This window comes from Enhydra lutris, unplaced genomic scaffold (assembly GCF_002288905.1).
Source record: "Enhydra lutris kenyoni isolate GAN:26980312 unplaced genomic scaffold, ASM228890v2 scaffoldscaffold29, whole genome shotgun sequence".
Taxonomy (NCBI): domain Eukaryota; kingdom Metazoa; phylum Chordata; class Mammalia; order Carnivora; family Mustelidae; genus Enhydra; species Enhydra lutris.
Window position 1 is genome coordinate 1976550 of NW_019154113.1, and position 27677 is coordinate 2004226.

At 45.2% G+C, this 27677-nt stretch overlaps 1 protein-coding gene across 1 annotated transcript in view; it reads left to right on the forward strand.

Annotated features, from left to right (window-relative positions):
* LOC111152541 (OTU deubiquitinase 7A) overlaps positions 1–27677 on the forward strand; it is a 358579-nt gene that overhangs the window by 314603 nt on the left and 16299 nt on the right. The window contains exons 10-11 of the mRNA XM_022511027.1: positions 16018–16145; positions 18687–18836. Coding sequence (XP_022366735.1) covers positions 16018–16145; positions 18687–18836 — 278 coding nt within the window. The remainder of the gene's footprint in view (positions 1–16017; positions 16146–18686; positions 18837–27677) is intronic.

Here is a 27677-nt window from a genome sequence, read left to right on the forward strand (position 1 = left end):
ATATATATATATATATATATATATATATATATATATATAAACATGTAATGTATTTTTATCCCCAGGGGTACAGGTCTGTGAATCGCCAGGTTTACACACTTCACAGCACTCACCATAGCACATACCCTCCCGAATGTCCATAACCCCACCACCCTATCCTGACCCCCCTCCCCCCAGCAAACCTCAGTTTTCAAACTCAGATCTTCTGTCTCTCAGGTCCCTTGCTTTTTTCCTCTGTCCCTTAGCTCAGGAGTCTATCTCCATTGTTACAGAGAAGTGGATTTTTGCTGCCTTCTCACCTTTAGTTCTGTGGGTAATAGAATAATGACTCTGTTTTCTAGTCCAATCCCAGTTGTGTTTCAAGGGAATACCATTTGAATCCTAGTCCTTACTAACAATAGACTAAACCTCCACATCAGTTGTCTTGCTCTGTAAATGTACAGAAAGGCATTTTCCAATTCAGCCTCCCTGAATCTCCCTTTGCTCACCTCTCAAACTTTGAAAATCTTTGTAAACATTAGGTCAATAATGAATTATTGAGAGGAATTCTCTTAAATGCATTTACAATGAATTATTACCAAGCAATTTTCAACACGACTACTACACTTTTGGAAGGAAAGGAGTAAACCAGGATCCTTTGAGTTTTAAGAATATAATGCAAATGAAAAATCCACTACACATGTATTTGAAGATTGAAAAGAAAATGTATTAACAATACCAAGTACTGGTGAAAATACAGAGCAAATGGAACTCTCATACACTGTTGGTGGCAATAGAAAATGGTACAACCACTTTCAAATACAATTTTACAGATTCTTACAAATTTTTTAAAATTTCTATTTATTTGAGAGAATGGGAGCATGAGTGGAAGAGGGAGGAAAGGAGGGGAAGGGGGAAAAGGAGGTTCCCCGCTGAGCAGGGAGCCCAATGTGGAGCTTGATCCCAGAACCCTGGAATCGTGACCTGAGCCAAAGGCAGACACTTAACCAACTGAGCCACCCAGGTGCCCCTGACAGATTCTTATAAATGTAAACATACACTTGTTGTGTGATCCAGCCATTCCACTCCTGAGTATTTACCCTAGAGCAGTTGTTCTCAGCCAGGGGTAATCCCCACCCTGGGACATTTGGCAAGGTCTAGAGATAATTTTGGTTGTCACAACTGTAGGGTAGGCTAGGTACTAGTAGACTCTAATGGGTAGAAGCCAAGAATACTGCTAAGGGTTCCAAAATGCACAGGACAACCACTCAAAAGAAATAGTTATCTGGTCCAGACTTTCAGTATTGCCAAGGTTGAGAAAATCTGACCCAGAAAAATGAAAACATGTTCACACAAAGATCTGTAAAAAGTAGTCTATAACAGTTGTATCCATACTTGTCAAAACTGGAAACAACTCAAATGTCCTTTAATAAACAAATTGAGGTATATTAATATTATGGGATACTACTCACCAATAAAACTACTGATACATGCAACAACTTTTATGAAATTCACAGGCATTCTGCTGAATGAAAAAAATCAAATCTTCAAAAGTTATATACTGTATGTATGATTCCATTTATCTTTTAAAGATTTTATTTATTTGAGAGAGAAATAGCTAGAGAGAGCACAAGTCAGGGAGGGGACAGAGGGAGAGGAAGAAGCAGGCTCCCTGCTCAGGTAGCCTGCTCCAGCACTCGATCCCAGGACCCTGGGATCAGGATATGAGCTGAAAGCAGATGCTTAACTGACTGAGCCACCCAGGAACCCCATATGATTCCATTTATATGACATTATCCAAAAAGCAATATTGTCGTGATGGTGAACAGATGAGTGGTTCATTTACTTGTGTATAGATGTCCAGTTTTCTGATATCATTTCTTGAAAAAAACTATTCTTTCAACATTGAAATCCTTTAACCTTTATCAAAAATTAATCAGTATTATTTTTGGAGGTATTTTTTTCTGCATCCTCTATTATTTTCCATTGAAAAATGTGTCCATCTTTTGACAATATCACCCTCTTGATCAGTGTCACTTTATAATAAGTCTTAAAATTGGTCATTCCTCCAACTTTCTTCTTTTTTAGTATTTCTAGTTTGGGGTTGTTTTTGTTTGTTTGTTTTCACTTTCCCATATAAATATGTAGAATAAGCTTATCTGTATCTGAAAAATAATCTGCTGGGATTGTGACTGCTGTTAAATTAAATCTATATATGAATTTGGGGAAGATTAAAATATTTACAATGTTGAGTCTTCTAACACATCTTTTTCCATGTGTTGGAGTGATACAGTATGTCTCTCCACTTATTTAGATCTTTTTTTGATTTGTTTAATCAGCATTTTTTTAAAGATTTTATTTATTTATTTGACAGACAGAGACCACAAGTAGGCAGGGAGGCAGGCAGAGAGAGAGAGGAGGAAGCAGGCTCCCTGCTGAGCAGAGAACCCTATGCGGGGCTCGATCCCAGGACTCTGGGATCATGACCTGAGCCAAAGGCAAAGGCTTTAACCCACTGAGCCACCCAGGCGCCCCTTAATCAGCATTTTATAGTTTTCAGCATACAGGTCCTATATGTATTTTATTAAATTTTTACCTGAGGGTTATGTGGGTGGCTCAGTCAATTAAGCATCCAAATCTTGATTTCATTGAGATTCTCTTTCTCCCCTGTTTCTCTCTCTACCCTTCATCCTGCTCATCTGTGCACTCACTCTTTCTCACTCTCTCTGTCTAAAATAAATTCTTTATTTTATAAAATCTTTATTTTATATATTTTTTTAAATTTTTTATTTCTTTTCAGCATAACAGTATTCATTGTTTTTGCACCACACCCAGTGCTCCATGCAATCCATGCCCTCTCTAATACCCACCACCTGGTTCCCCCAACCTCCCACCCCCCACCCCTTCAAAACCCTCAGATTGTTTTTCAGAGTCCATAGTCTCTCATGGTTAACCTCCCCTTCCAATTTTTATATTTATTTTAATCTTTATTTATATTTATATTTTATAAAATATTTGTTTTATAAAATCTTTTTTAAAAATTATACCTGAGTAATCCATTTGTAGCTACTGTAAATGATAATGTGTGTGTGTGTGCGTGTTTTAATTTGGGTTTGCAATTGTACATTGCTACTTAAAGAAATATGATTGATTTTTGTGTTGGCTTGGTATCCTGTGATACTACTACACTCATTTATTACATCTATGAGAGTTTTGGGGTAGATTCCTTCAGATTTTCTACATAGACATTCGTATCATCTATGAGTAGGGGTAGTTTTCTTTCTTCCTTTCCAACCTGTATGCCTTTGTTTTTCTTGACTTACTGCACTAGTTAGAACTTCTAGTACAATATTGAGTTGGCATGGTAAGAGAGGACATCCTCTCCTGGTTACCAGTATTAGTCAGAAATCTTTCATTAATATGATGTCAATGCAGGTTTTTAGTAGATATCTTTTATCACATTAAGGAAGTTTTCTTCTATTCCTTTTGTTAAGAGTTTCTATCATTAATTAATGTTGTATTTTATCAAATAAATGTTCTACACCAATTAATATGATCATGTAGGGTTTTTCTTCTTTAATGTTAATTAATTAATATTGTGGGTTACCTTGAATGATATATGAATATCAGCCTTGCATTCCAGCCTTGCATTCCAGAGATGAACTCTTAGTGTATTGAACTTTTTTATTTTGCTCATTCAATTTGGCAATATTATATTGAGGATTTTTGCATCTGTGACCATAGAGACTATTGGAATATAGTTTTCTTTTTATATACTACTGTCTTTGTCTAGCTTTGGAGGAATGCTAGTCTCATAAAACACACTGGGAAGCATTAATCTCTTGTATTTTCTAAAAGAGATTTTGCAGAACTAGAGATATTTCTTCTTTAAATGTTTATAGAATTCACCAGTGAATCAATCTGCAACCCAAAATTTCCTTTTCAGAAGGCTATTAATGATAAATTCAATTTATTTAATAGTTCCAGAAAGTAGAAATAAGTGAATTTGGGTAGCTTCTTTTTGGGAAATTGTTCATTTCATCTAAGTTGTTGAATTTATGTGTATAGCATTGTTAATAATATTCTTTTTATAACTTATTAATGTCTATGGGGGTCATTACTGATAGTCCCTCATTCTTTCCAAACTCAGCAGTTACTGTCTTTCTGTTTTTACTTTGTCATCCTTGCCAAAATTTTACCCATTTTGTTAATCTTTTAAAAGAACCAATTTTGGTTTTTAGTTCTCAGTTTCATTGATTTCTGGTCTTATCATTCATGTTTCCTTCCTTCTGCTTGCTTTAGGTTTGTTTTGCTCTAATTTCTCTACTTTGTTCAGGTGGGCACTTATATTATTGATTTGAGAACTTTCTTTTTGTAATATATGCATTTAAAGGCTATGTATTTCCCTTTTAGCACTGATTAGGTACATACAAAAAATTTGGGTATGTTGGATTTATGTTTTTATTCTGTCTAAAATATTTTCTAACTTCCCTTAAAAACTTCTCTTTGACCGCTGAATTCTTTAAAAGTAACTGTGTAACAGATTTTTATTGTCTTTCTTTACTTATTCTAGTTTAATTGCATTGTGACCTATTAACGTAATTGGTGTGATTTAAATTATTTTAAATTTGTCAAAGTTTGTTAAGAGTTGAGCTTATAGTCTAACTTTGTGAATATTCCATGTGCTTTCTACAAGGATGTGCTGTGGTTCTAATGTCAGTTCAGTTTTCAAAAACCTTTGCTGTCCTATTCCGTACATTACTCAGTCTGTGACCTGGGTACAATCTATTCAGTCAGTCCTCAGAGACTTTGACATACCAATTAGGACCAAACCTATACATGTACAGCCCAGGATTTGGGGGAACAGGAGTCCGGGAATTCATAAACAACCTCATGGGGTTGTTTTCTCAAGTTCTCCCTTTCCGTGATCTCCCAGGTACTTTTCGGTTCCCTACAACCCCATTTTTTATCCACCAGCCAGAATTCTGGAAACTTAGCTATAGCACTCTGCCATATGATTCCATGACTGCACCTGTATCCTGGGCCCAGATAGCCAGGATGACAGAGAGGGGAAAATACTAAACATTTCACCCCTGCCCACCCTCTTGGCATCACAGCTCCACTGATCAGTGAGGAAGGTTCCTCTCTTTTAGATTTATGGCTCCCAGTGGCTTCTGTTGTGGCCTCTGCCACGGCCTGTGGAAGAGTTTTGAGAGAACATAAGAGAGGGGAGAAGAAAAAATGGGGATTTCTATGCTTTATTTGAGCTTGAGAAGTTCCCACTCCTCAATCCCAAACTAGAGGCCACCTTCTGTCCCTTCACCAGTGGGCATTGTGGGTTTCAGGATATGTTGCATTCACATCTGGGAACACCAGAGGCTTAAAAAAAAAAAAAAATGGAAGTTCCATTTTCTTCCTCAATCCACCTGCTACTATTTACTTTCTAGAACCTTCCAGTAACTCCTCCATGCATTCTATCCAGGTGGGTGGGTTGTATTCAGGAGGAGAGAAGGTATGGAGTGTTCTCTCTTGATCTGCACAGCAGCAAGAATCAGACACAAGGTGGTAGACTAGAGGTTTGGAGGTGGTAGGTGAAATAGGAGTTCTCAATCAAGAGAGCAGGTGGGGTAGACAAGGTAGGCTGAAAGGGGCCTTGGAAACCTGTGTCCTCACTGCTTCTCACCTGCATCCCCCTCTGTACACACACATTAGAAGACATTCCTACCTAGGTTAGCAGTTGAACATTTTCTCTCTCTTTTTTTAAAGAATTCATTTATTTATTTGACACACAGACACAGATCACAAGTAGGCAGAGCAGCAGGTGGGGGGGGCAATAAGGCTCCCCGCTGAGCGGAAAGCCTGATGCGGGGCTCGATCCCAGCACCCTGAGATCACGACCTGAGCCCAAGGCAGAGGCTTAACCCACTGAGCCACCCAGATGCCCCTGAACATTTTCTTAATCCTAATCCTGCCAGATCCATTGTGACAAGTTATATGATGTGGCAAAAATTCAGGTGTGCTCTAGCATTTATTTTGGGGGGTATGTAGCCTGTGCCAAGAGTTTTACATGTTGTTATTGTATCAAAACTAATCTGAATGAATGATGGGGCTGTTCGTGCAGGAATTCCCTTTGATGTGGTTGGTCTTCCTCACTTGGAGACCATTAGGAAGAGCTGCTCCCTTGAACTGATGTTTCCATCCAGAAGGCAATGTTCTTGTTCTGGAACACCTTTGACTTCCCAAGGTGACTTATGCACCAACTTCTCCCCTAAAGTTTGATGTGTTTTATTGGAATCTCTCCAACAACTCAGAGACTCCAGAATGCCTTTTTTTTTTTTTTTTAATATTTGGTCATTTCTTTTTTTTTTTTTTTAAGATTTTATTTATTTATTTGACAGAGAGGTCACAAGTAGGCAGAGAGGCAGGCAGAGAGAGAGGGGGAAGAAGGCTCCCCACTGAGCAGGGAGCCCAGTGTGGGGTTCGATCCCAGGACCCTGAGATCATGACCTGAGCTGAAGGCAGAGGCTTTACCCACTGAGCCACGCAGGTGACCCTCCAGAATGACTTCCTGATTCAGAATTCGGTAATTCATAACCCTGAAGACATAGATTTCTAGGTGCTGCTATTTTCGTTCTATTTACTCGCATGTCGATAATGGAAAGGTCGTGAAAGGGATTCAGCTATTTTTGTGTGGGAAGTGGGAAGTATTTTTGTGGGACAGGAAAAGGAGGAGTGTGTTTAGGACCCTCTCGAAGTTTACTTTTTCAAAGGATATGTCTATTTTATTGTATTTTAAACTCTTTGGTAACATGGATTGTGTCTGTGACCCCACATCTCAGAGGATTGGGGGAAAGGTCACTTCTGCATTATCTCTTTAAAGTACCATTTGTTTGTACTCTGCCCAGAGAAATGTTGCACTGCTGTGCACATCGCCCTGTCCTGGGCCCCTGCCTCATCCGGGGCTCATGTAGGTTTTATATTGTCTCCTCCTTCAGACTGTAATTTTCTGATGGCCAGCCAAACCCAATAGCTCTTTTTGGTTCTCTTCCAACCCAGCTCAAGGCTGGGTATGTATATGTATATGTACATGTATATGTACATATGTACATATGTACATGTATATGTATATGTACATACAGAGCCGGACCCAGGACCAGCAGACCTAGAGCTGACCATTTGTGCTGCCACACACGCCCAGGGGAGATGTTCTGGCTCAGGTCCTATCCACCAGCACCCAGACCTGACCCATTGGAAGGCAGGGCTCAGAGGCTGCCCCCCTCATGGGCCCAGTGCTCACCCCTTTGACTGGCAGCCTGGGACCCAGAGTAGGGAGCTGTGGCCTTCCCAAAGAATCTGGATTTTCTAGGAATCAAGGAAGTACAGCACTGTCGGGCAGGAATTAGAGCTGTGTCGTCCACTGAACACACTTATGTGTTACATTATGTGATGTGTCAAGCAGAGCTGTGAAACGGTCATTAACATAGCCAATGACAGAACCAGAAACTGAGATTCAGAAAATCAGGTCAGTTCCCAAAGTCCACAACCCACAAAAGAGAGCCAGAATCCAAACTTAGAACTGACTAAAAACATAAACCCATGCTCTTAACAAATGCAAAGCAGGTATGGAGAGCAGAAATTAGCAACTCATCTTGAGATTTGTGATAAAAATAACTTTTTCTCTTTAACCTTTTATAAAAGAAGAGCTTACTTGTTTTCCATTCGGTGAGATAGGTTAAGTGGAGGCTGAGAAGCTCTTAAAGCAGGAAAGAAAAGAGACAGAAAAGTGATCAGTTTGAGGACCCGTAGGCAGCCCCCACAGGGCATCTCTTGTCCTGGTTCCTCACTTCTCTTGTGTGTTTCTCATTCTGCTTTTCCTCTGAAGTTGTTTCTGCAATTTCATTGCTGTTTACATAATTTCATAGTGTGTTTCCCGCATTTCTTCTTTATTGGCCTTTTTCAGAAATGCCTAGAATTCTAAATGATTTCATGATGCACAGTCTCAGAGATAGAAACTTGAGTCTTCTAAGGAAAAATAAGCAGTGTTCTCTGCTGCAAGGTGCCCACACCCCTGTCTGGCACTCCAAGGCCAGGGGATGGCTTCTCCTTAGACAAGAAGCTTTCTTGTGAGTGTTCCTTAGAGTTCTCTGACCTCCACCAGCAAACCAAGTAGGGAAAGCATTTGTTCAGCTACAGAGTTCTCATGTTTGAAGATGTAGAATCCAGGTCTAATTTTTTAAAGACTTTTCTAGCTAGAAATAAGACCAAAGTCCACCCTTCATCTATCAGGGGCCTCCCTGACCTTCCTGTCTGAAGAAACCACCTTTCTATCATTGAGTTTATTAATACCTAGTAGTTTCTTATTTGACCTTCTGCGAACTGAGTGTTTCCACCCCTAGACCTGCATACATTTTCACACATGTGCACACACACACACACACACACACACACACGCAGAGGACAGTGCTACACCTATCACAGATAACTCAGTAAATATTTGTCATACAATTGACACCAGCTTATTGATTCCGGCCAATAGGATGAGTCTTTGCCCCCAAGGCACCTGGCTGCTGTATTGAAGCTCCTGTCAGACCCTGAGACCCACTTGGCCCCTTCAGAGTGCCAGGAGTGCTCACCATTCTTCATTCTTAGCTTCCCAAGCCATAGCTCTTAGCAGAGCCCCTGCTGCCTACCCTGTGCCTAAAGGCTGCCATCTAGCCAGACACAGTCTCTGGTCAGGTGCAAAGGCCCACAACAGGAACGGTCTGGCCTCCCCTCTGCTCAGGGCCCTGGCTTCTAATCACCAGGCCCCCGAAGTCTACATGCCAATTCATCAAAGGTGTTGTCATGGCTCTGAGCCCTGCCTGGGGGAGGAGCTTGAGTCCCACCACTCAGAAATGCAGCTGGTGACACATGCATGAGGAGGGCTGTGGCGCTGTGAGAGGGGGAAGGACCCCATGTACTGTGCTGGAAACATCTCTGAGATGCACCATTAAAAGGGAAAAGCAGGAGTCAGAATAGCGTCATGCCCTTACACCTAGAGGTGGATGCAGGTTTGTGTTTGTGTATAGAATCTAAATATCTTGATCTTATATCTTTACATGGAAGAGTACACCAAAAACCAATAACTCTGTCACCATAGATGGGGTGATCATACAACTTACATCCAAACCGGTGCACTGTTTGGGGAGTTAGCGGGGGAGTGAATACCGACCACTCCAGATGTATAAATCAGGATTTTCCTGAGCAAAATGGGAGGTGTGGTCACCACACCTCGGGGGAGGGGGACACAGGGAAGATCCTAGGAGACTTGCCCCTCTGTGTGGGCTGGTGACTGCCCTTAGGTGAAAACCTACCAGCCATCCAGATTGGCTTCCTTGTCCATAACTGGGCTCCTGATGGGTAGTCTCCAAGGGTTGTGGCTGCCATTTAAACCAGAGCACTCCCAAATCTGTCTTGTACTTTTGACTCCTGCCACCATTCTCTGTGACCTGTGATACCATTTGGACCTCACTCCACCATCGTGGCTTCATGCTTACCTGGAGGAAGCTCCCAGCGTGGCCTCTGCCCTGGTCACATTTCATCCATCCTCCCCAGGGGGTATTCACTAGGTGGATGGTCTGGCCTTTCTCAGGACTCCTTTCTCCCTGAGTAATGTTGCAGAGGAGGTGATGCACGTGCATTATGCCACAGAACACATTAGGAACTTGTTGGGGGTATGCACAGTGTCTTTGAGGATGAAGTAGTTATACTTGCATGTTAGTCTTCTTAGCAGTAAACACCAATTTTAGACATTTTTACATGTCTTTTCCCAAAGACCAGATTCTATTTACAATCCTAGGTCTAACATTTGCTCAGTGAGCTCACAGGAAGATGATGTTAAGCCTCTGGGTAAGAAGCGGAAGAGAATTTTCAGGATTGGTTTCACTAGAGCTGATTTCTGCCTGTGGGCTCAATCACAGTAATTCACAAGGGCAGGCCACAGTTTCAAAGTCTCATCCCAGAAATGATCCCATTTGCCCATGAGAACAGCCTGAGGAGATGCGGAGCCAATGTTCTCAGCCCAAATTCAACAGAGCAGGATCAAGCACTGGAGCATGGCTGTGATGTTGAGGAGTAAGTGCAGAACAAGCCCCCACCCCCAGTTCAAACACACCTCTGAAACGTGTAAGCAAGCAGCTAGAAGCAAGGAGGGAAGGACATTATGATTCTCAGACTGCCCCTAGGGTGCAGCTGGGACCTTCTCTGCCACCTTCTGGGTAACTGAAGGTTCATAGTTGCCCTTTGGCTCTCATGTTCAACCCCACAACTGGTGTGGAGAAAGGTCACTATGCTCCAGACTGTCCTCCATTACCCTCTGCCAACTCTGTGCTCTATCCCTGACACTGAACCAGGGACAGACAGATGGGTGGGTGGGTGGATGGATGGAAGAATGGATGGTGGATAGATGGATAGATGTGTAAGTGTCTGTACAAGTAGGTGGATGGACAGATGGATGGATGGATGGATGGATAAACAGATGGAAGGACAGAACTTACTTGAGGGCCTCTGCAGTGCCTTTTACCATTCCAGCATATAGTAAGTGCTCAGTAAATATTGGCTGGTTTTTCAGTTTGAAATATAATGACTCTGCTTCAAATTTTGCATGAGCAGAATGCTGTGATAGTATAGTAGTGCCTCATACTTGGTCAGCCCTTGCACTGTTGCTGCAGTGAGGCCCCTTCTGTGTAGCTATTTAGACACCAGAGTGTTCCATCATGGAGTGAAGGTGCAACTGAGAACCCAGGGCTGAGAGAGCTCCCCTTCCCCCTTGCTATTTCTTCTTCTCAACATTCATATGTGACTCTCTGATGCCTCATCTCTTTTCAGTGCTGACCTCTCCATCCACTGGATTAGGAAAGGAATAACACTCCACATTTCTAACTGAGATATTTTTCTCTCTGAGTATGCAGGTTATAATTCTGTGTTCCCTCCTGTCCATGCTACTTATTACCTTGTTCAACTGTCCACTTGCTTGTGAGCACTTACTGGGTGACAGTGACAAGCAAGGAGCTTCTGGAAGCACTTGAACCTCACATACACAGCAGCCTCCCTCTTAGCTGTGGCTGGACAGGATAATCACCAAGGATATTTTTTTAATTTAATTTTATTTTTTTTCAGTGTTCCAAGATTCATTGTTTATGCACCACACCCAGTGCTCCATGAAATACGTGCCCTCTACAATACCCACCACCAGGCTCACCCAAGCCCCCACCTCTCCCCTCCAAAACCCTCACTTTGTTTCTCAGAGTCCACAGTCTCTCATGGTTTGTCTCCCCCTCCAATTTCCCCCAACTCACTTCTCTCCATCTCCCCATGTCCTCCGTGTTATTCCTTATGCTCCACAAGTAAGTGAAACCATATGGTAATTGACTCTCTCTGCTTGATTCAGCATACTCTCCTCCAGTCCTGTCCATGTTGATACAAAAGTTGGGTATTCATCTTTTCTGATGGAGGCAGAATACTCCATTGTATATACGGACCATATCTTCTTTATCCATTCATCTATTGAAGGGCATCTTGGCTCTTTCCACAGTTTGGTGACTGTGGCCATTGCTGCTATGAACACTATGAAAAGAAGATGACCCTTCTTTTCACTACATCTGTATCTTGGTAAATACCTAGTAGTGCAATTGCAGGGTCATAGGGAAGCTCTATTTTTAATTTCTTAAGGAATCTCCACGCTGTTTCCCAAAGTGGCTACACCAACTTGCATTCCCACCAACAGCGTAAGAGGGTTCCCCTTTCTTCACATCCTCTCCAACACTTGTTGTTTACTGTCTTATTAATTTTGGACATTCTAACTCATGTAAGGTGGTATCTCAATGTGGTTTTGATTTGAATCTCCCTGATGGCTAATGATGATGAACATTTTTTCATGTGTCTTTTAGCCATTTGTATGTCTTCTTTGGAGAAGTGTCTGTTCATGTTTTCTGCCCATTTTTTGACATGATTATCTGTTTTGCGTGTTGAGTTTGAGGCATTCTCTATAGATCTTGGATATCAGCCCTTTGTCTGTAGTGTCATTTGTGAATATCTTCTCCCATTCCGTGGGTTGCCTCTTTGCTTTGTTGACTGTTTCCTTTGCGGAGCAGAAGCTTTTGATCTTGACAACATCCCAAATGTTCATTTTCACTTTTGTTTCCTTTGCCTTTGGAGACATGTCTTGAAAGAAGTTGCTGTGGCTGATGGTCAAGGAGGTTACTGCCTATGTTATCCTCTAGGATTTTGATAGATTCCTACCTCATGTTGAGGTCTTTGATCAATTTTGAGTTTATCTTTGTGTATGGTGTAAGAGAATAATCATCTAGGATAATTTTAAAAGCACACCCACAAGCATTGTGTTTACTTGGCATGTATATGTGTATTTAAAATACTCCTCTTCCACTTCTCTTCCCTTCCTGAAAAGTTCAGTCCTAAAGCCATATAGTGTAGCAAAGCAAAGGGGCATCTGCAATGGACAGGTGGGGACATTGGTAGGACCCAGAAGACCAAAGCCAGAGTGTCAGAGCCAGTAGGATGAAGAGGACAACTTGGAGGCAGGGTGACAGCAGAAGTGGAGAATTGCTTACATGGGCGGGGGGGGGGGGGATTTATCAAGTAAGGAAATAGTTTAAGACTAATAGAAACCAAGTTGCTCACTGTTGGAGATGGGAGTTAGAGTAGAATTAACATTGGGGTATTAGATTGGAATGGGAGTTATCAGTGGACTCTAAGTTAATAGAAAGATGACAGATGGAAGTATCTGTGCACATGTGTGAGTGTACACACAAAACACACATGCCTTCACTCCATTCACTGCATCTAGAAGCAATGACAATCCAATAGTGATGATTATATTTTGGCTTCTAAACACCACTATCCACTATTTAAAAACAAACAAACAAACAAACAAAAACAAAAAAACAAACAAAAAATCCTTAGAGAAATGGCTGAATCCAAGGCTGAGGCAGAGAAGGTACAAAATGAACCTGGATAAAGAAAATGTGGTACCTATATACAATGGAATATTACTCAGCCATCAAAAAGAATGAAATCTTGCCATTGACAGTAACATGGAAGAAATTAGAGGGTATTATGCTGAGTGAAAGAAGTCAGTCAGAGAGGGGTGCCTGGGTGGCTCAGTGGGTTAAGCCTCTGCCTTCAGCTCAGGTCATGATCTCAGGGTCCTAGGATCGAGCCCCACATTGGGCTCTCTGCTCAGCAGGGAGCCCACTCACACTCCCACTGCCTGCCTCTCTGCGTACTTGTGATCTCTATCAAATAAATAAAAAATCTTAAAAAAAAAAAAAAGAAGTCAGTCAGAGAAAGACAGCTATCATATGATTTCACTCCTATTTGGAATTTAAGAAACAAAACAGATGAACATGGGGAAGGGAAGGAAAACTAATAAGATATAAAATAAAATAAGACAAACCAGGGGCGCCTGGGTGGCTCAGTGGGTTAAGCCTCTGCCTTCAGCTCAGGTCATGATTTCAGGGTCCTGGGATTGAGCCCCACATCTGGCTCTCTGCTTAGCAGGGAACCTGCTTCCCCTCCCCACCCCATCTCTCTGCCTGCCTCTCTGCCTACTTGTGATCTCTCTGCCAAATAAATAAATAAAATCTTAAAAAAAAAAAAAAAAGACAAACCATAAGAGACTCTTAACTCTAGGGAACAAACTAAGGATTGCTGGAGGGGGATGGGTAGGGGGATGGGGTGATTGGGTGATGGGCATTAATGAGGGCACGGGATGTAATGAACATAAATTCAACTTCTGAAACTGATAATATGCTATATGTTAATTAAATTGAATTTAAATTTAAAAAAATGTTAAAAAGATGAACCTGGGCCATATTCTTGTGTCAGAAGGCTAGGAAGTCCTCTGAAAAATGGTGGGGCTATGTTACAAGGACACAGCTTGAATGAGCCACACTGACCCAACTAGGGCATATTTGAGCATCAAAATCATCACTAATAGATTATAACTCATTGAATGAACTAGAAGCCAGGAATGGGGTATCAATAAATGTATCAAGATTTGGTGAGGAGTAGTATATGTGCAGAGATTTGAAATTCCTCTCTACAAAATGCTTATTAATGACAGAGGGGAATTGAGTAGCTCTGTAGGAGGAAGCCTAACAGATGATCTGAGGGGAGTGGCCCAAGTCAATATCACCAGTAATGGGACAGTCCAAAGATCCAGGACACGTGATAGGATGCTGTGAGAAGGGCACAGCATAATCCAATACAATCTAATCACAGGAAATAGAGGAGCCCAAACTAAGGACATGCTACAGAATACCAGGCCCATAGTCTTCAAAAGTGTCAAGGTCACAAAAGTCAAGGAACCCATGAAAAATGTTCTAGACCAAAGGAGTCTAATGAGACACCACAGCTAAAAGCAGCACGTTGGAGTCTTGGTTTAAAAGGCATTTATGTGGCAGTTGGCAGACTGTGACTTCCCATCTGTCATGGTGATTAGATCGATCAGTGTAGTAGTGATTGGATGTACCCTTGATTTTGATGACTGTGTTGTAGTTTTGTAGAATGTTCTATTCATAAGATATGCACCTAAATTTTTCCAAGGTGCTGGATTTCAGATAGGCAAGTTACTTTCAAATGATTCCAAACAAACAGAAAAGTAATTTAATACTATATGCACCAACTTGTTGTCATTGCTGTCAAGTATTTTTAAGTGTAAAAATAAGGCATTCTGGGGCGCCTGGGTGCCTCAGTGGGTTAAGTCTCTGCTTTCGGCTCAGGTCATGATCCCAGGGTCCTGAGATCGAGCCCCACATCAGGCTCTCTGCTCAGCAGGGAGCCTGCTTCCCCCTCTCTCTCTGCCTGCCTCTCTGTCTACTTATGGTCTCTCTGTGTCAAATAAATAAATAAAATCTTTAAAAAAAAACTTCCAAAAAAAAAAAAGTAAGGCATTCTGAGTCAGCATAAATCAATCAATCGATCCTTAGAAAAAATAGGTACAATAACAACAACAAAACTTCCCAGGTCCTTGATGCATTCCTTAAGAGTCACAGTTTTTGTTTTAGAAGTAATTCAGGCTGTGGGCTATGAATGTACAGCTGTTTTCCCAGGCTGCCCGACCCTGGGTTCTCCAGCAGAGCCCCACTTGCTAGCTCTGGCCCCACCCACTCCAGCACTGACAGACCTCCCTCAGTTAATCCTGGGCATCCTCCAAGGGCTCAAGAACAAGTCCAGGTGCCACCTGAGGGTCTTGTGTGTGTCCTGCCAAAGACCACGTCAAGCTGCGAGCTCTGACTCTCTTGTCTCAATGGGCTCTTCCCTCAGGGTGGCCGGGTTGTAAAGGATATCAAGGTGACAGTCTTCTGTCCGAATATCTGAGTTTTGAGTGAATGCATTTCTTAGAGCCAGTTCTTTCCCTGAGCCTCAAACATGAGTCAGGAGTGTGAGGTGTGGAGCACCCAAGTAGCCTGGGTCAGAGTCACTCCCCTCCTGCTCTGAGGATTGAAATCCAGGTAGCCTTCTCACTGCCCTCTTCTGTTCATGGGGGACTGTTTCCTAGAAAGGCTCCAGATCTTTGTAACGTTGGACCCCACCAGCCCACATGACGTGCACAGATACACCTGTGCCCCTATGGGTAAGGCTTCAGCTCAAGCTGCTGGATATAGGAATAACCCAAAAAAGGAAGCCTCAGCCCTCCTGCCCCCCCTGCGTCCTTATTAAGTGCCTTTAGATAATTAGCCCCATATTGCCTTGTGCTCTGGGTGGGCTGCTTTGTCACCAAGGGAACCTTGTCTTAAAGGTGGCCAGCAACTGTCACCAGCAGCTTCTCTCCCATTGTCCCCTGAGACCATGGCAGGTAGGGGTGAGGAGCTGGGGCTAGTGTTTTTGCTGTCAGTGGGTGGCATGGCAGGGAGGGGGTCTCCGAGGGGGCCTCCAAGGACCTCAACAGGCAAGGTCCATGGAGGTCAAATCTGGATGGAGGGTGTTGTCTTCAACATCTCCCACCCTAACTCAGGCTTGCTTTGCTTTGTCTCCTAGTGTGGACAACTCTGAGGACCCCGTGTACGAGAGTCTAGAGGAGTTCCATGTGTTTGTCCTCGCCCATATATTAAGAAGACCAATAGTTGTCGTAGCAGATACGATGTTGAGGGACTCAGGTGGAGAAGGTAAGTTAATACATTAATAAAACAGCCATATATGACGCATGATCCAGAAAACATAACAGCCCAGCTAAGGAAGAGACAGCCTAACATATCGGTTGAGGTTCCCAGAAGGCCACAGAGCCTCATTCTGCAGGGAGGAAGATTCTAGTATTCCTCATTTCTCCTCAACTTGATGTGTTTCTTTTTCTTCCCCAGTGGCAGGAGGGGTTATCTTCGCCACCCACCCATCCACCTAGACTTTGTGTCAATGGCAGGTAGCCAGGGGGAATCTGGCTGAGTGACCACTGGAACTAAATCCAGCCCCTGCCCATGTGCTCAGGATGAGGCAGAGAGCTCACACCCCACCAGGGATGCCAGACCTCCTCCCAGCCATCAGCGACTCTAGTCCTCTCCTGCCCCTCGGCAGGCTACATATGTCAAAAAGAAAAGAGAAAAAAAAAAAAAAAAACAGAAAGCATGAGGTCACAGGGCAGAATGTGGACTGGGGAAGAAGGAAAGAAGAGGAAGGCTGCTTATCTCCTTCCCCCCAAGAGCCAAGTGCTGGTTCTCACAGCCCCTTTGCCTGTGTTCTCTCCCTTGGCCCTCTCCGCACCCTCCCAGGGTAGACACTGAAGCCCAGAGACACTACACAATGTGCCCCAGCCTCAACTAAGGCCTTGAAGGAACCAGGTCACCTCAGTGCAGGGAAATGCCTGGGGTGGGTCCTCCCTCCAACCTTTCTGCCAGATTGAATGGCAAGGCCACTTGAGAAGTCCATGGGGCAGCCATGCTATCTGAAGAGGAGGGAAAGAAGAGGGGCCAGGGAGGGTGGGCCAGGAAGTTCACCCCCAGTGTGACTGCCCCAGCCTCTCAACAAAACCCCCCATTTCCAACCCCTCCCAGACTGTTTTCACCTTCCCTTCACTTCCATTACCAGCACAAGCCAGTCCCTTTCAGCACCACGTTTCCCACTCATCACTTCTCAAAAGGGTCTCCTTGATAGGCAAATGCCAGACAGTGACTTTTCCCTCCAACTTAACTTAAATTTAAACCTGAACCTTAACAAAAGTTGTGGGACTTCCAGACGGTCCTGCAAACCAGGATGAGGCTCTTCATGCTAAATCACAACTGACAAAGGAAGTCCAGTGGGGCCACGGCTGTCATGGTGGGAGAGAACTGGGACTACATTGGTCTTGCCCAACACCACATCCTTCCCTGTGCAACCCAGTGACAGGGGTGGCTGAGATCTTCAGCCTCTCTGGGTACAGAGCCAGGACCCTCACTGGGGCCCCTGGGCACATGAACCTGTACCCTTCAGATCCCACAAGACTTGCTCAGTGCTTCTTTCCATCCCACCTGTGCTCAAGAGGAGACCTACCCCACCTCTCAGCCCATGGACAGAGCCACAACCAAAAACCAGTGTTTTGGGTTTTTTTTTTTTAATTTCTTATTATGTTCAATTAGCCAACATATAGTACATCAAAAAAATTTAAAAATAAAATAAAATAAAGAAAATTACACAGTTAGAAAAAGAAAATTGCATGGTTAGTATTAATACCCAAATGATCTAATACTGAAACCCACATTCCTCAACATATGCTTATTGCTTTCCATAAAAGATTTTAAAGTAAAAGAACAAAAAATAAAACTTTTTCAAGTTGTTTAAGAAGAAAAACAAAACGGTGCAGGGCTTTATCCTGAGGAACACTGAAGAGTTCCTCAAAAGCATCACGGAACATACTGTTGTTGCATTCAGCTCACAGAAATATGGTGAGTGAGTCATTGATTCCAAGGCCAAGAGGCAAAGTTCTTTATGATTAAAAAGCATGTGCTATATTGGGGCAGATATTTCTGGGAGTCATTCTATTTTAGTGAGGGTTTAAGTCTCTCTTCCTTCTCTTTGATGAGTAAGGAAATGAACAAGATTATGTTCCCATTGCTAAAGGAGCCAATCCCTATCTCTCATTTCCCATCTGACTCACACTTTGGTTCTGGAGTTTTCTGGTTGGTTCATTTGGACTCAGCAGAAGAACTTCTCAAAATATACAACAAGCAAGCATAGATTTTGTCCTGGATACAAATGTTTTCATGAATACATGGAGAGGAAGACACTCATCCAGAAAAACATGGATTCCCAGGCAGTCATCAGTGTATGTCATTGCTCACCGTTGTGAGTTCTTGGGCACCTGTGCAATTCTCAGGACAGCATGCTGTCCCTGGGAAGATCACAGCTAAAAGCCCTCAGCCCTGTCCCACTTGTCCCCAGGGTGCAGTCTGACAGAGCCAGGAGGACTCTGCCATGGAGGCAGAAGGGAGTGAGGGGTTCCCCAGGCATGCGTGGGACTGCAGGTCTCATCCCCAGGTTCTTGTGAGCCTGAGCTTTCTCACCCATTGCCACGTGGGCAACACCCAGCCTGCCACCGTGTGGGTGGGGTGGCTGAGTCCTAAGGCCACGGTCTGAGACCACTGTCCCTTCCCTGGGCCCCACCACATCATGCAGTGTGGTGAGGGATACCACCTGCGTTCCCTTCAGGCTCCACATGCCCTCACCATTTCTGTCCACAGCATTTGCTCCAATCCCGTTTGGAGGGATTTACCTGCCCTTGGAGGTGCCTCCCAACAGATGTCACTGCTCACCTCTGGTTCTTGCCTACGACCAAGCACATTTCTCTGCCCTTGTGTCCATGGAGCAGAGAGATCAGCAAAGAGAACAAGGTATGTCCGCTGCCACCTGAGAGACAATGTGCAGGGCAAAGGTGGGCATAGGAGGGCATGGGGAGGCAGAATGCGGGGTCCTCCATGGGGAGCATCCCCACGTACACTCAGTAGTGACGGGTTTCATGTGTATATGGTATATAAGTGGGTATGTATGTATTGGAATGGGTATGTTATTGGAAATAACAGTGTTAAAGACAACGTTTAATTTAAAATACAAAGCAAATTATTAATTCCCACCACACTTAAATAGCCCTTACTATTTTCCCCTTTCACATGTATGTATATTTATATGGATATAATTCATCTCAGACGTAATTTTTTTTTAAGTCCCTAGAGCAGAGGTCAACAAACTATGGCCCACTGCCTGTTTTCGTAAATATAGTTTTATTGGAACACAGCCACACTCATTCCTTGATGTATTATCTGTGGCTATTGTTTTTGCACTACAAGGGCAAAGTTGAGTAGTAGCCACAGAGACTGTGTGGCCTGAGGAGCCTAAAATATTTACCAACTAGCACTTTTTGGAAAAACTTTGCCAACCTCTGCTCTAGAGTAAGCTTTTGAATCAAAACATTGGTATTCTCTTTCAAATTATTACAACTGTTTCCCTGAGGTAGTCATTTCAGTGCAGCAGACAGGCTCACCAGGCCAGTCACACAGACCGTGCACTGCACAGTTCCAGGCCACCAGTCATTCATGCGGAATCTCTCTTCCATCAGTGCAATATGCATTTTTGCTGGGAAACGGTGGGATTCTGATTGGAATGGTTGTTGTTTTCTCATGTTAACTATTGACTAGCTGAGTGAAGAGGGGAAAACTCATCCTCTTGTCACCTGTTTCTGGTTTGGACAGAGAATCCCCCAAGAGACTAAAAGACAGGCAGGACTGGCAGTTTCAGGACCCTGACTTTGGAGGTGGTCTCAGGAAATGCATGGTGGCTAGTCACGCAGTGATGTGAGTCCCAGAAGGAAAAGGAGAGCAGGGTTGCTGCAGCTGTAGTGGGAATATAACATTTTTCCACATCATTTACAGACATCTCACTTGGGTCACAGCAAACAATATTTAGCCATGAAAGCCTGAGAGGCATTTCTGCCTTTTCTGTCTGCCTTCTGGTCTTTGTGGGATTTAGCTCTTCTCAGTGCTTACCACAGCCCTTGGGCAATGGGGGGCCCTTTCTCAGGCCCTGGGGTCCCAGCCAGGATCTAGGCCCCTCTGTGCAGTCTCCCCAGAGATTCTCTTCAGTCAGGGAAAATGAAAGTCCCGGGGCTGGCATCTTCGGTTGTTGGGCAGAGGGCTCAGATGTCCAGCCCCCTCCTCACAGAGGGCTTTGAGCTTTCTTCTAGGCCTTCCAGGTACTACTTTTTGGTGTTTCAAGGTGAATATGCTGGTGCCCCTCAATGAAAGGATGAAGGTGGAAGGGCTATCACTTGACTTCTCTCAGGGAAGTATTGCAGAAGTGAGAGTGGTCTCACCTCTGACAACTTATTTTTCCCAAAGTTGAGTTTTGGTCCCGGTCCTTGGTTCCATGTGTCTGAGCCATGGGTTCCTGTAGCTCTGCCCACTGGGTTACTCCTCAGAGCAGTGGGGGTCCCTGCCTCCACTTTTGTGGCCAGGGCTGCCCATCGAGCCATCCAGGCCCCGTGAGCCACTGCAGGCAAATACTCCAGTGCCACCTTCTGCACAAGCAGAAGCAAAGCACGTATAAGTGGCTCCCACAGGCTGGGTAACTTCTGTGCAGTGTGTCAGACCCTCATACAGTTGGAGAGAACATAAGTGCTCTGCAAACTTTTAGGCTTTGGGTATTGCTAGCAACTGTTCCCTGTGCCACCCTTGCCAAGCTAGGGGGTTCTGGCAGGCATGACCCTGCTCCCCGCACCACATATAAGCCTGAAGTTCAATGGTCCTGCATTATTTGTTTGGAGGGCCAAAGGTTAGTTCAGTAAATGTATGTCAAGCATCTGCCACATTCAGGTTTGGGGCCCCAAAGATGAGGGCATCCCTGTGTTAGGGTTCTCACTACCTTGTAGGGGAGACAGGCAACCCCACCAAGCCACAGTACAAGGCGGACTATACACCAAGCAGGCAGCAGCTGTATTCAGGAAGGGAGCAATTATTCCAATTTGGAAGAACAGACAGAGAGACCCAGACACAGGTGGGTTAGAAGTAGTCTTGGAGGCTGTGTGTGATGTCCAGAGGCTGGCAGGAGACAGAATAGGCCTAAGTTCTGGGTTGCTGAATGAGTGTTGCTGTAGAGAGAAAGCATATGCGGTTAGAGTGTGGGTGTGGAAAGGCCTGGGAGCTGCTGCTTCCTTGCTGTGTGGTGTGAGGGGTGCTGTGTGACCTCCCAGCCTGCTTCCTGTCTGTGGGCCAGGGCAGTGACACCCACCTCCCCGGATGCTGAGCCCTTTCACCTTCCCCGCCCTGCCCTAGATCCCCTCACCCCCACTGAAACACATCACCACTTAACTATGAAGTGACCATTGCAGGACAGTCCCTCCATGCACTGAAGTCCTCAGTGGCCTTGCAGATAATCACTAGGAAACAGCATTGCCTATCCTAAGGCAGTCCTATCTCCTTATCCTTCAATGCTGCTTCAAAGATAAACCTAAAGGTATTGACCGTATCCCTTCCTGTCCACAGTTAGTGTCCAGTGTGCCCCTCAAAAGGACCTGTTGAAGGTGGGAGGAATAGAGAGGACCTGTTAAGAGAACCATCGCCAGAGAAAGCCAACCCCTGGGGCTCCTCAGGAGCACTCTCCTTCTTTCCTGACCTACAGCAGAGACTGCAGGGGCCCTTTTGCAAATACCTGATCCTAGCATTTCAGTTATTACTGTTACCTGGTGGTTGGAATACTGGAGAGAAGCTGAGAGATCAGGAGCCCATATAAGGGACAGACTCAGCCTCTCTTCCCAGCCCTTATAATGCAAGGAAAATGGAATAAAACACAGAAAGTTATGCTATAAGACCTCCCAAAAGGAGATGTGTCCCGAATAACACGGGGCTGCAAGGGACTCATAGGGAAAAGGGGCCACTGCTGCCTCTCTAACAGAGAGTCCCTCTGAAGTGGGTGGTCCAGGGATAACACAGCAGTTCTAAGTATTCTCAGGGATTCAAGTTTCTGGTCTCTCCCTGATCCACCATTATATTCCTGTGGTTTTATCCTCATGGTCATAAAATGGGTGCTGCCACTCCAGGCATCACATCCAAATACCTTCCCTTCCTGCAAGTTTATCTTTTCATTTAGGGAGAAAACCTTCCCAAAGGACTTGTGTTGGCCTCTTGATAACCAAAGCTGAGTTCCACGCCTACAGTTTCCGGGCTGTAGAGCCGTCTGACAAGGGAGTACAGCAAAGGAAGGAGGGGGCGAGGTGGTTGGTGGGGGTTCAGTGAGCCAGCTCTGAATCAGGGGGTAGCGTGATGTTTTAGCAATTCCATCTGGATTGTGCTCTTTCTTTCGGCAGGGTTGAGTACCTTCTATCTGGGGAAAGGCAAAAGTATAGAAAGAATTCTTTCCAACTGGCCTCTTGTCAGAAATAAATCACTGTTGACTCTTGGGCTCTTGAGCCCTTAAAAAGCCATGGTGCATGAGGCTTTCAGCCCCACTCCTTAAAAGAAAACTCCCTGTTCTCTTTAAACACAGGGAAAGAAACAGGCTGTCCTGCAGAAACACTGAACACCCTCGAGTCTTGTGGTTCAGGGACACCCACAGGCTCCATGCAGTCCTGGCTGTGGCCAGTGCCCCCATGGGAGGGGGAGGCATTGGGGGTCCTGCTGGGAGAGACTCTGGGGCCAGGCAGCTGACTAGATGGTCTTGTGCCCCCACATCTGAATACCACCTGGCAGTTTCATGTTCAGAGGCTGTCTCTCCTCAAGCCCTGGGCCTGTGCCAGGATCCTCTCAGACAAGAGCACAGCTCTGGACCCATGACCTTCCAAACCCTTCTGAACTGAGAACGTGGCCAGGCATGAGGGCTTCTCTCTCTGTCCTTAAAGTAAGCCTCCGTAGCTCTGTGGCTCTGTGCCTTCAGGCTGTGTTGGACTCTGTCCCCAGACAGCACCTTTTTGGAAACAGGAAGGCTTTGCATTGCTGAAGTCACCACCCGGGCTAGCATCCTTGACGGCAAGGATGGGCAACTGAGGGAGAGGAGATTTAGTGGGAAAGCTGTCTTTCTCTCCCTTGGCCCTGTCCTGCCATGTGTCTTTCTCCATTCACAGAGCTCCCTGGAGCCTGTTAGAGCCCCTTCAGCAGCAGGTAACCAGCTCAGTGTGGCTTAGACAGGAAGGGTGTTTGTTCTCTTCCAACCATCTGGAATCTGGCAGGCCCCACGGGACAAAGGAAGCACTTCAGGGATGTCCAAAATGACTAAGGCCCTCTGTCCCACCCTGTAGCCTCCTCACCTTCCATGCAGGACAAGCCACTGACACCATCCCCAGCATCAAGCCAGTCCTGTTTGCCCCCAAACACCTGTGTCTGAGAGCATGGCTAGATCCAGGGTAGGAAGTATACACCAAGATCCCAGAGCATCTTGTCCTAGAAGAAAACGAGACACCCTCAGGAACCACCAGGGTGGTGTTAGAAGGATTCCTGGGCTGACTGGACACGCCCCCCACAGGACAAGAGGGACAGTGAGGATCATAGCTGGAAAGAGAAGAAATATGACAAAGATCCTTCAGTCCACAAATTCATAATGATACTCAGGGAAAGGCTCACTTACCACCTCTGAAGGGTGCTTGGTGCCACACATAACTTCGGAAACTGGTAAATAGTAGGAAAGGATCAGCCAGAATCCCGCATTCCCTCATGAACTGGTGAGGGGATTTTGCTCTGAGTTGAGGTATCCCCACGTATCGTGAAAGGAGAGGCAACAGCATTGTTGAGGGCTGACTTCATCTGTTGAAATCCTAACCCCTATTCCTCAGGATGTTACTGAATTTGGAGACTGGGCCTTTTGAGGGGTAAAGTGAGGTCATGGGGGTGAACCCTAATCCACCTGACCGGTGTCCTTCTAAGAGATTAGGACATAGACACACGCAGAGGGAAGGCCACAGGAGGACACAGGGAGGAGACAGCTATCCACAAACCAAGGCGAGAAGCCTCAGAAGGAACCATCCCTGCTGACACCTTGATCTTAGACTGACAGCCTCCAGAACCATGAGAAGATATATTTCTGTTCTTCAAGCTATGCAGTCTGTGTTGCTTCGTTATAGCAGCACAAGCAAACTAATACGGAATGAGAATACCAAAGTCTTCAAGCCCAAGTGAATGGGTGAGTCTAAACACAAATCAGCAAGTGCCCTAAGTGCCGTAAGTGCTGCCTCCTGCACAGCCCTGTGGACCTGAGCTGCAGGGATGTTCTTGCACAAATATTCCCTGAGAATGTTGATATGATGGCACACCATTCCAGGCACCTGTGACGGGCCACCCAGTTAAACGGGCTAACCTGGTATAATGAGTACCTGGGGTTGGATTCCTTCCTTCCCAGGGGCAGGACCCAGTGGCTCTGGGGCCTCAGGCATGAGTGCAAGCAAAGCAGAGCCTCACTAGATGACCTGGGCTCATACAGAGAGAGCTGAGAGGCAGCAACTATCTTCAGGGCCAGGCGCCCCAAATCCAGCGACCAGTGTCCGCAGCTGGAGGAGACCCCAAGGCATTGATGGGGTGCTTTGGCATGCTCCCAATGTCTCCTCTTGCCATGCAGGATGCTAGAGCAAGGGTAGAAAGTCCCAGATTGTGCCCTCGAGTCACGTGGCATCTCGACTTGGAGAGGGACATGGAAACCGCATTGACACTGCAGTTACCAGCATGGGTTCAATGTAGGAGGCTCTCAGACCTCAGTGGAGCCAGAAGCTCAGGAACAAGCAGCCCCGACTGCTGTTTGAGTCCGTCGGCAGGTGGGAGAGGAGACTGGGAAAGTCAAGCTCCAGGACACCTGCTGATCCCCCACTGTCAAGTGTGGTCATCACACAGCCACTGTGGTGCCCTGCCTCACACAAAGGACACCCTGTGGAGAGTGCCCCACACCAAGACCTCCCAGCACCCCAGGACTGAAAGCCAATAGATACAGTCACCACAGGCCCCAGCGGGGCAGTCATCTTGTCCTTTTGTCTCAGGAACAATGTTCTGGGAGCCTCAAAATAAGAAAAAAAAAGTGTATTCTAGGTTGTGACCTAGACCTTTCTTCCTACCACCCGCTTCCTCCTCCTGCTTGGGCCAGCATGTCTCATCTGTGTGTGCAAGCTCCTAAAGGCTTAAAAATGCAAGAGGCATTCTTTAAACCTCTCATCTAAGTGTCTTCCCTGTCGAAACAATCTTCTGAAAGAACTCAATACATTTTTTTTAAAGATTTTACTTATTTGAGATAGAGAGTGAGAGAAAGAGAGCACGAGTGGAGGGGCAGAGACAGAGAGAGAAGCAGGCTCCCCACTGAGCAGGGAGCCCCCACCCCGACACGGGACTCCATCCCAGGACCCCGGGATCATGACCTGAGTCAAAGGTAAATAGTTAACCAACTGAGCCGCCCAGGCGCCCCGAACTCACTACTCTCTCAGAGCTCTTTCTGCCTCATCCGGGCTGCTCCCCACCCACCAGTGAGGTCAGCTGCCTCCAAGTACAAGAGTCTTCCTGTGTCTTGCAGACCAGGGTTGCTTGTAGGGAGAGGCAGGGGCTTGCAGAGGGAAGGCTGGGGGCTGCAGAGATTGGTCAGGTGTGGGCTGTGGGCACGATGAAGGTGCAAGGCTTTTCCGATCCGTTTTAAGACTTTTAAAATAAAATGATGTATACTTTCTTGGTAGTTTCCATATCCATGCTTCAGAAGACATTAGTCCTTTGCCCCGTGACACCCTGGGATGTGATCTTTCAGCTTGCAGGGAGGGCCCCCCCGGTGGCCACAGGCGTGACACCTGTGGGCTTCCCTGACACCACGTGTTCAAATGACTCTGTAAACTCCTGCTCTGGGCTGGGTCTGCACCCCACAGCCACACCACAACTTGCGTGCACTTCCTGTGTGCAGGAAGTGTTCTTTCCAAGGACAACTATTAGCCCCCTGCAACCACCATTTTCTATCCACACCTGACAGTGGGGGAAACTGAGGAAGGGCAGACAATCCCTGCTCCCCAGGGAGCAGCTGTAGTTGGTGAAGCGTCGCTCGGACAAGTCGGACCGTGTGACTTCCAGAAAGGAGAGTTGGCCAAAATGGGTGGTCTTCAGAGAACGCGCTTCTCCCAGAGAGGGGGTACAGCAAGTGGTACCCAAACCAAAGCTTGCTTGGGATAAACCAGCACCTGGCACCTGGTAACTCGGGGCTATTTATTTCTAAAAAATCAATATATAAGGTAATCATTTAAATAATCTTTTCCTCCTAAGTGCAAACAACCTGACAGCCTTTGGAGTATATCCAGGGGCCACAGAGAATTCAAGGAGCTCTGCCCTTGTCCCTTCAGGCCTCCCACTCACACTACCCAGAAAGCAGTGTACCACGGTCCCTAAAAATCCCACTGGTCACAGATGGAGGGGGGGTGCCAGTGTGAATAAGAACATGGGCAGTGATGCTCACATAACTGTCAGTCAGCTCCAGACAGCTAAGACCAGTGTTTACAGATGATCACACCAGAGTCTGCTGTTCACTTACTGGAAACAGAGACTCAAAATGGGATATTTGCAGGAAAGAAGTGTTTGCAAAGAGCAGCCTGAAACTTTTTCTCTTGCCACTTAGAAAACAGTATGCCATATTTATAAAAATGAGTCATTTGGGGATTTTATGGAGCCAGAGTTACCCCATATAACAGGTCATGAAAGCAGTTTTTAATCTTGTATTTGATGCACATCTCATGGTTAAATTCAATGTCAATTCTTAGTTCATTATTGCCCAAACCAAATAGAGTCTAAAATTTCCTTTCCCATCTATCTGACAACAAACCATGCTTTTTCTCACAGGATTGATTTATAATATACAGCACCATCTCTTGTTAAGTAAAAATTTCTCTTCACATGTTATCAGTATGAAGTACCCCATTTAAATGAATTTTATAATATAATTTTGTAAATATAATAATCTAAAATAAAGTGATTTTGACTCAAAGTCACTTTATCATATTCCAAACAAATTGGCCCATCTGTGTACCTGTCTCAGTACAATAACAGAGAAAATATGGAACAACCCACCTGTTATAGGACATTATAAGAATCAAATAAATTTATTTTATTTCCAAAGCAAGAAGGCTTTGGAAACCAGAAGGTGCCTAAGGAATGCAAATTACCTTCATTGTCTTTGCAATTAGCCTCCCTTGTCTTTAGCCACTTTCTAAGTTTGCAGATTACCACTGAAAGATAAAGCTCAGGGTAGAAGGCAAGAGCACAGCTTTGCCTTCCCCCTGTGGTCTGCAGCCAACCTCGTTGGACTTTGTGCCACGTTCCTTTGCTGCTCCTCCTAGAGCCCAGAGCCCAGCCCCTGAGGAGGAAGCCTCTGTCTACAAAGGCTCCTCGTTATAGAAAAAAAGGAAGAACTGGTGTGGGGAGCATCTAGAATTTTAGCTCAGACCCCTGCACCCCAGGGACTGGGAACTAGACAGGGCTGTTGCTTTAAAATTGGTTCTTGACCCACAAACCCAGCAAAGAGCCACCAGGTAGCCAGGATAACCAGGAAGGATTTCAAGGTCATGGAGCTCTGTCCTTCTGGTTTCCAAAGGGACACCAGCTGTGGTCAGCTTGTGTGGGAAGAACTGGCTGAGGGTCTTTGACCAGTAATCCTGAGGGCCTAGAGAGATGTGAAAGCAGGAATGTGCCTTGATGACAGGGCTCCCATCTGATGAGCTCCACAGCAGGCCAGACGCTTGGCTCCCC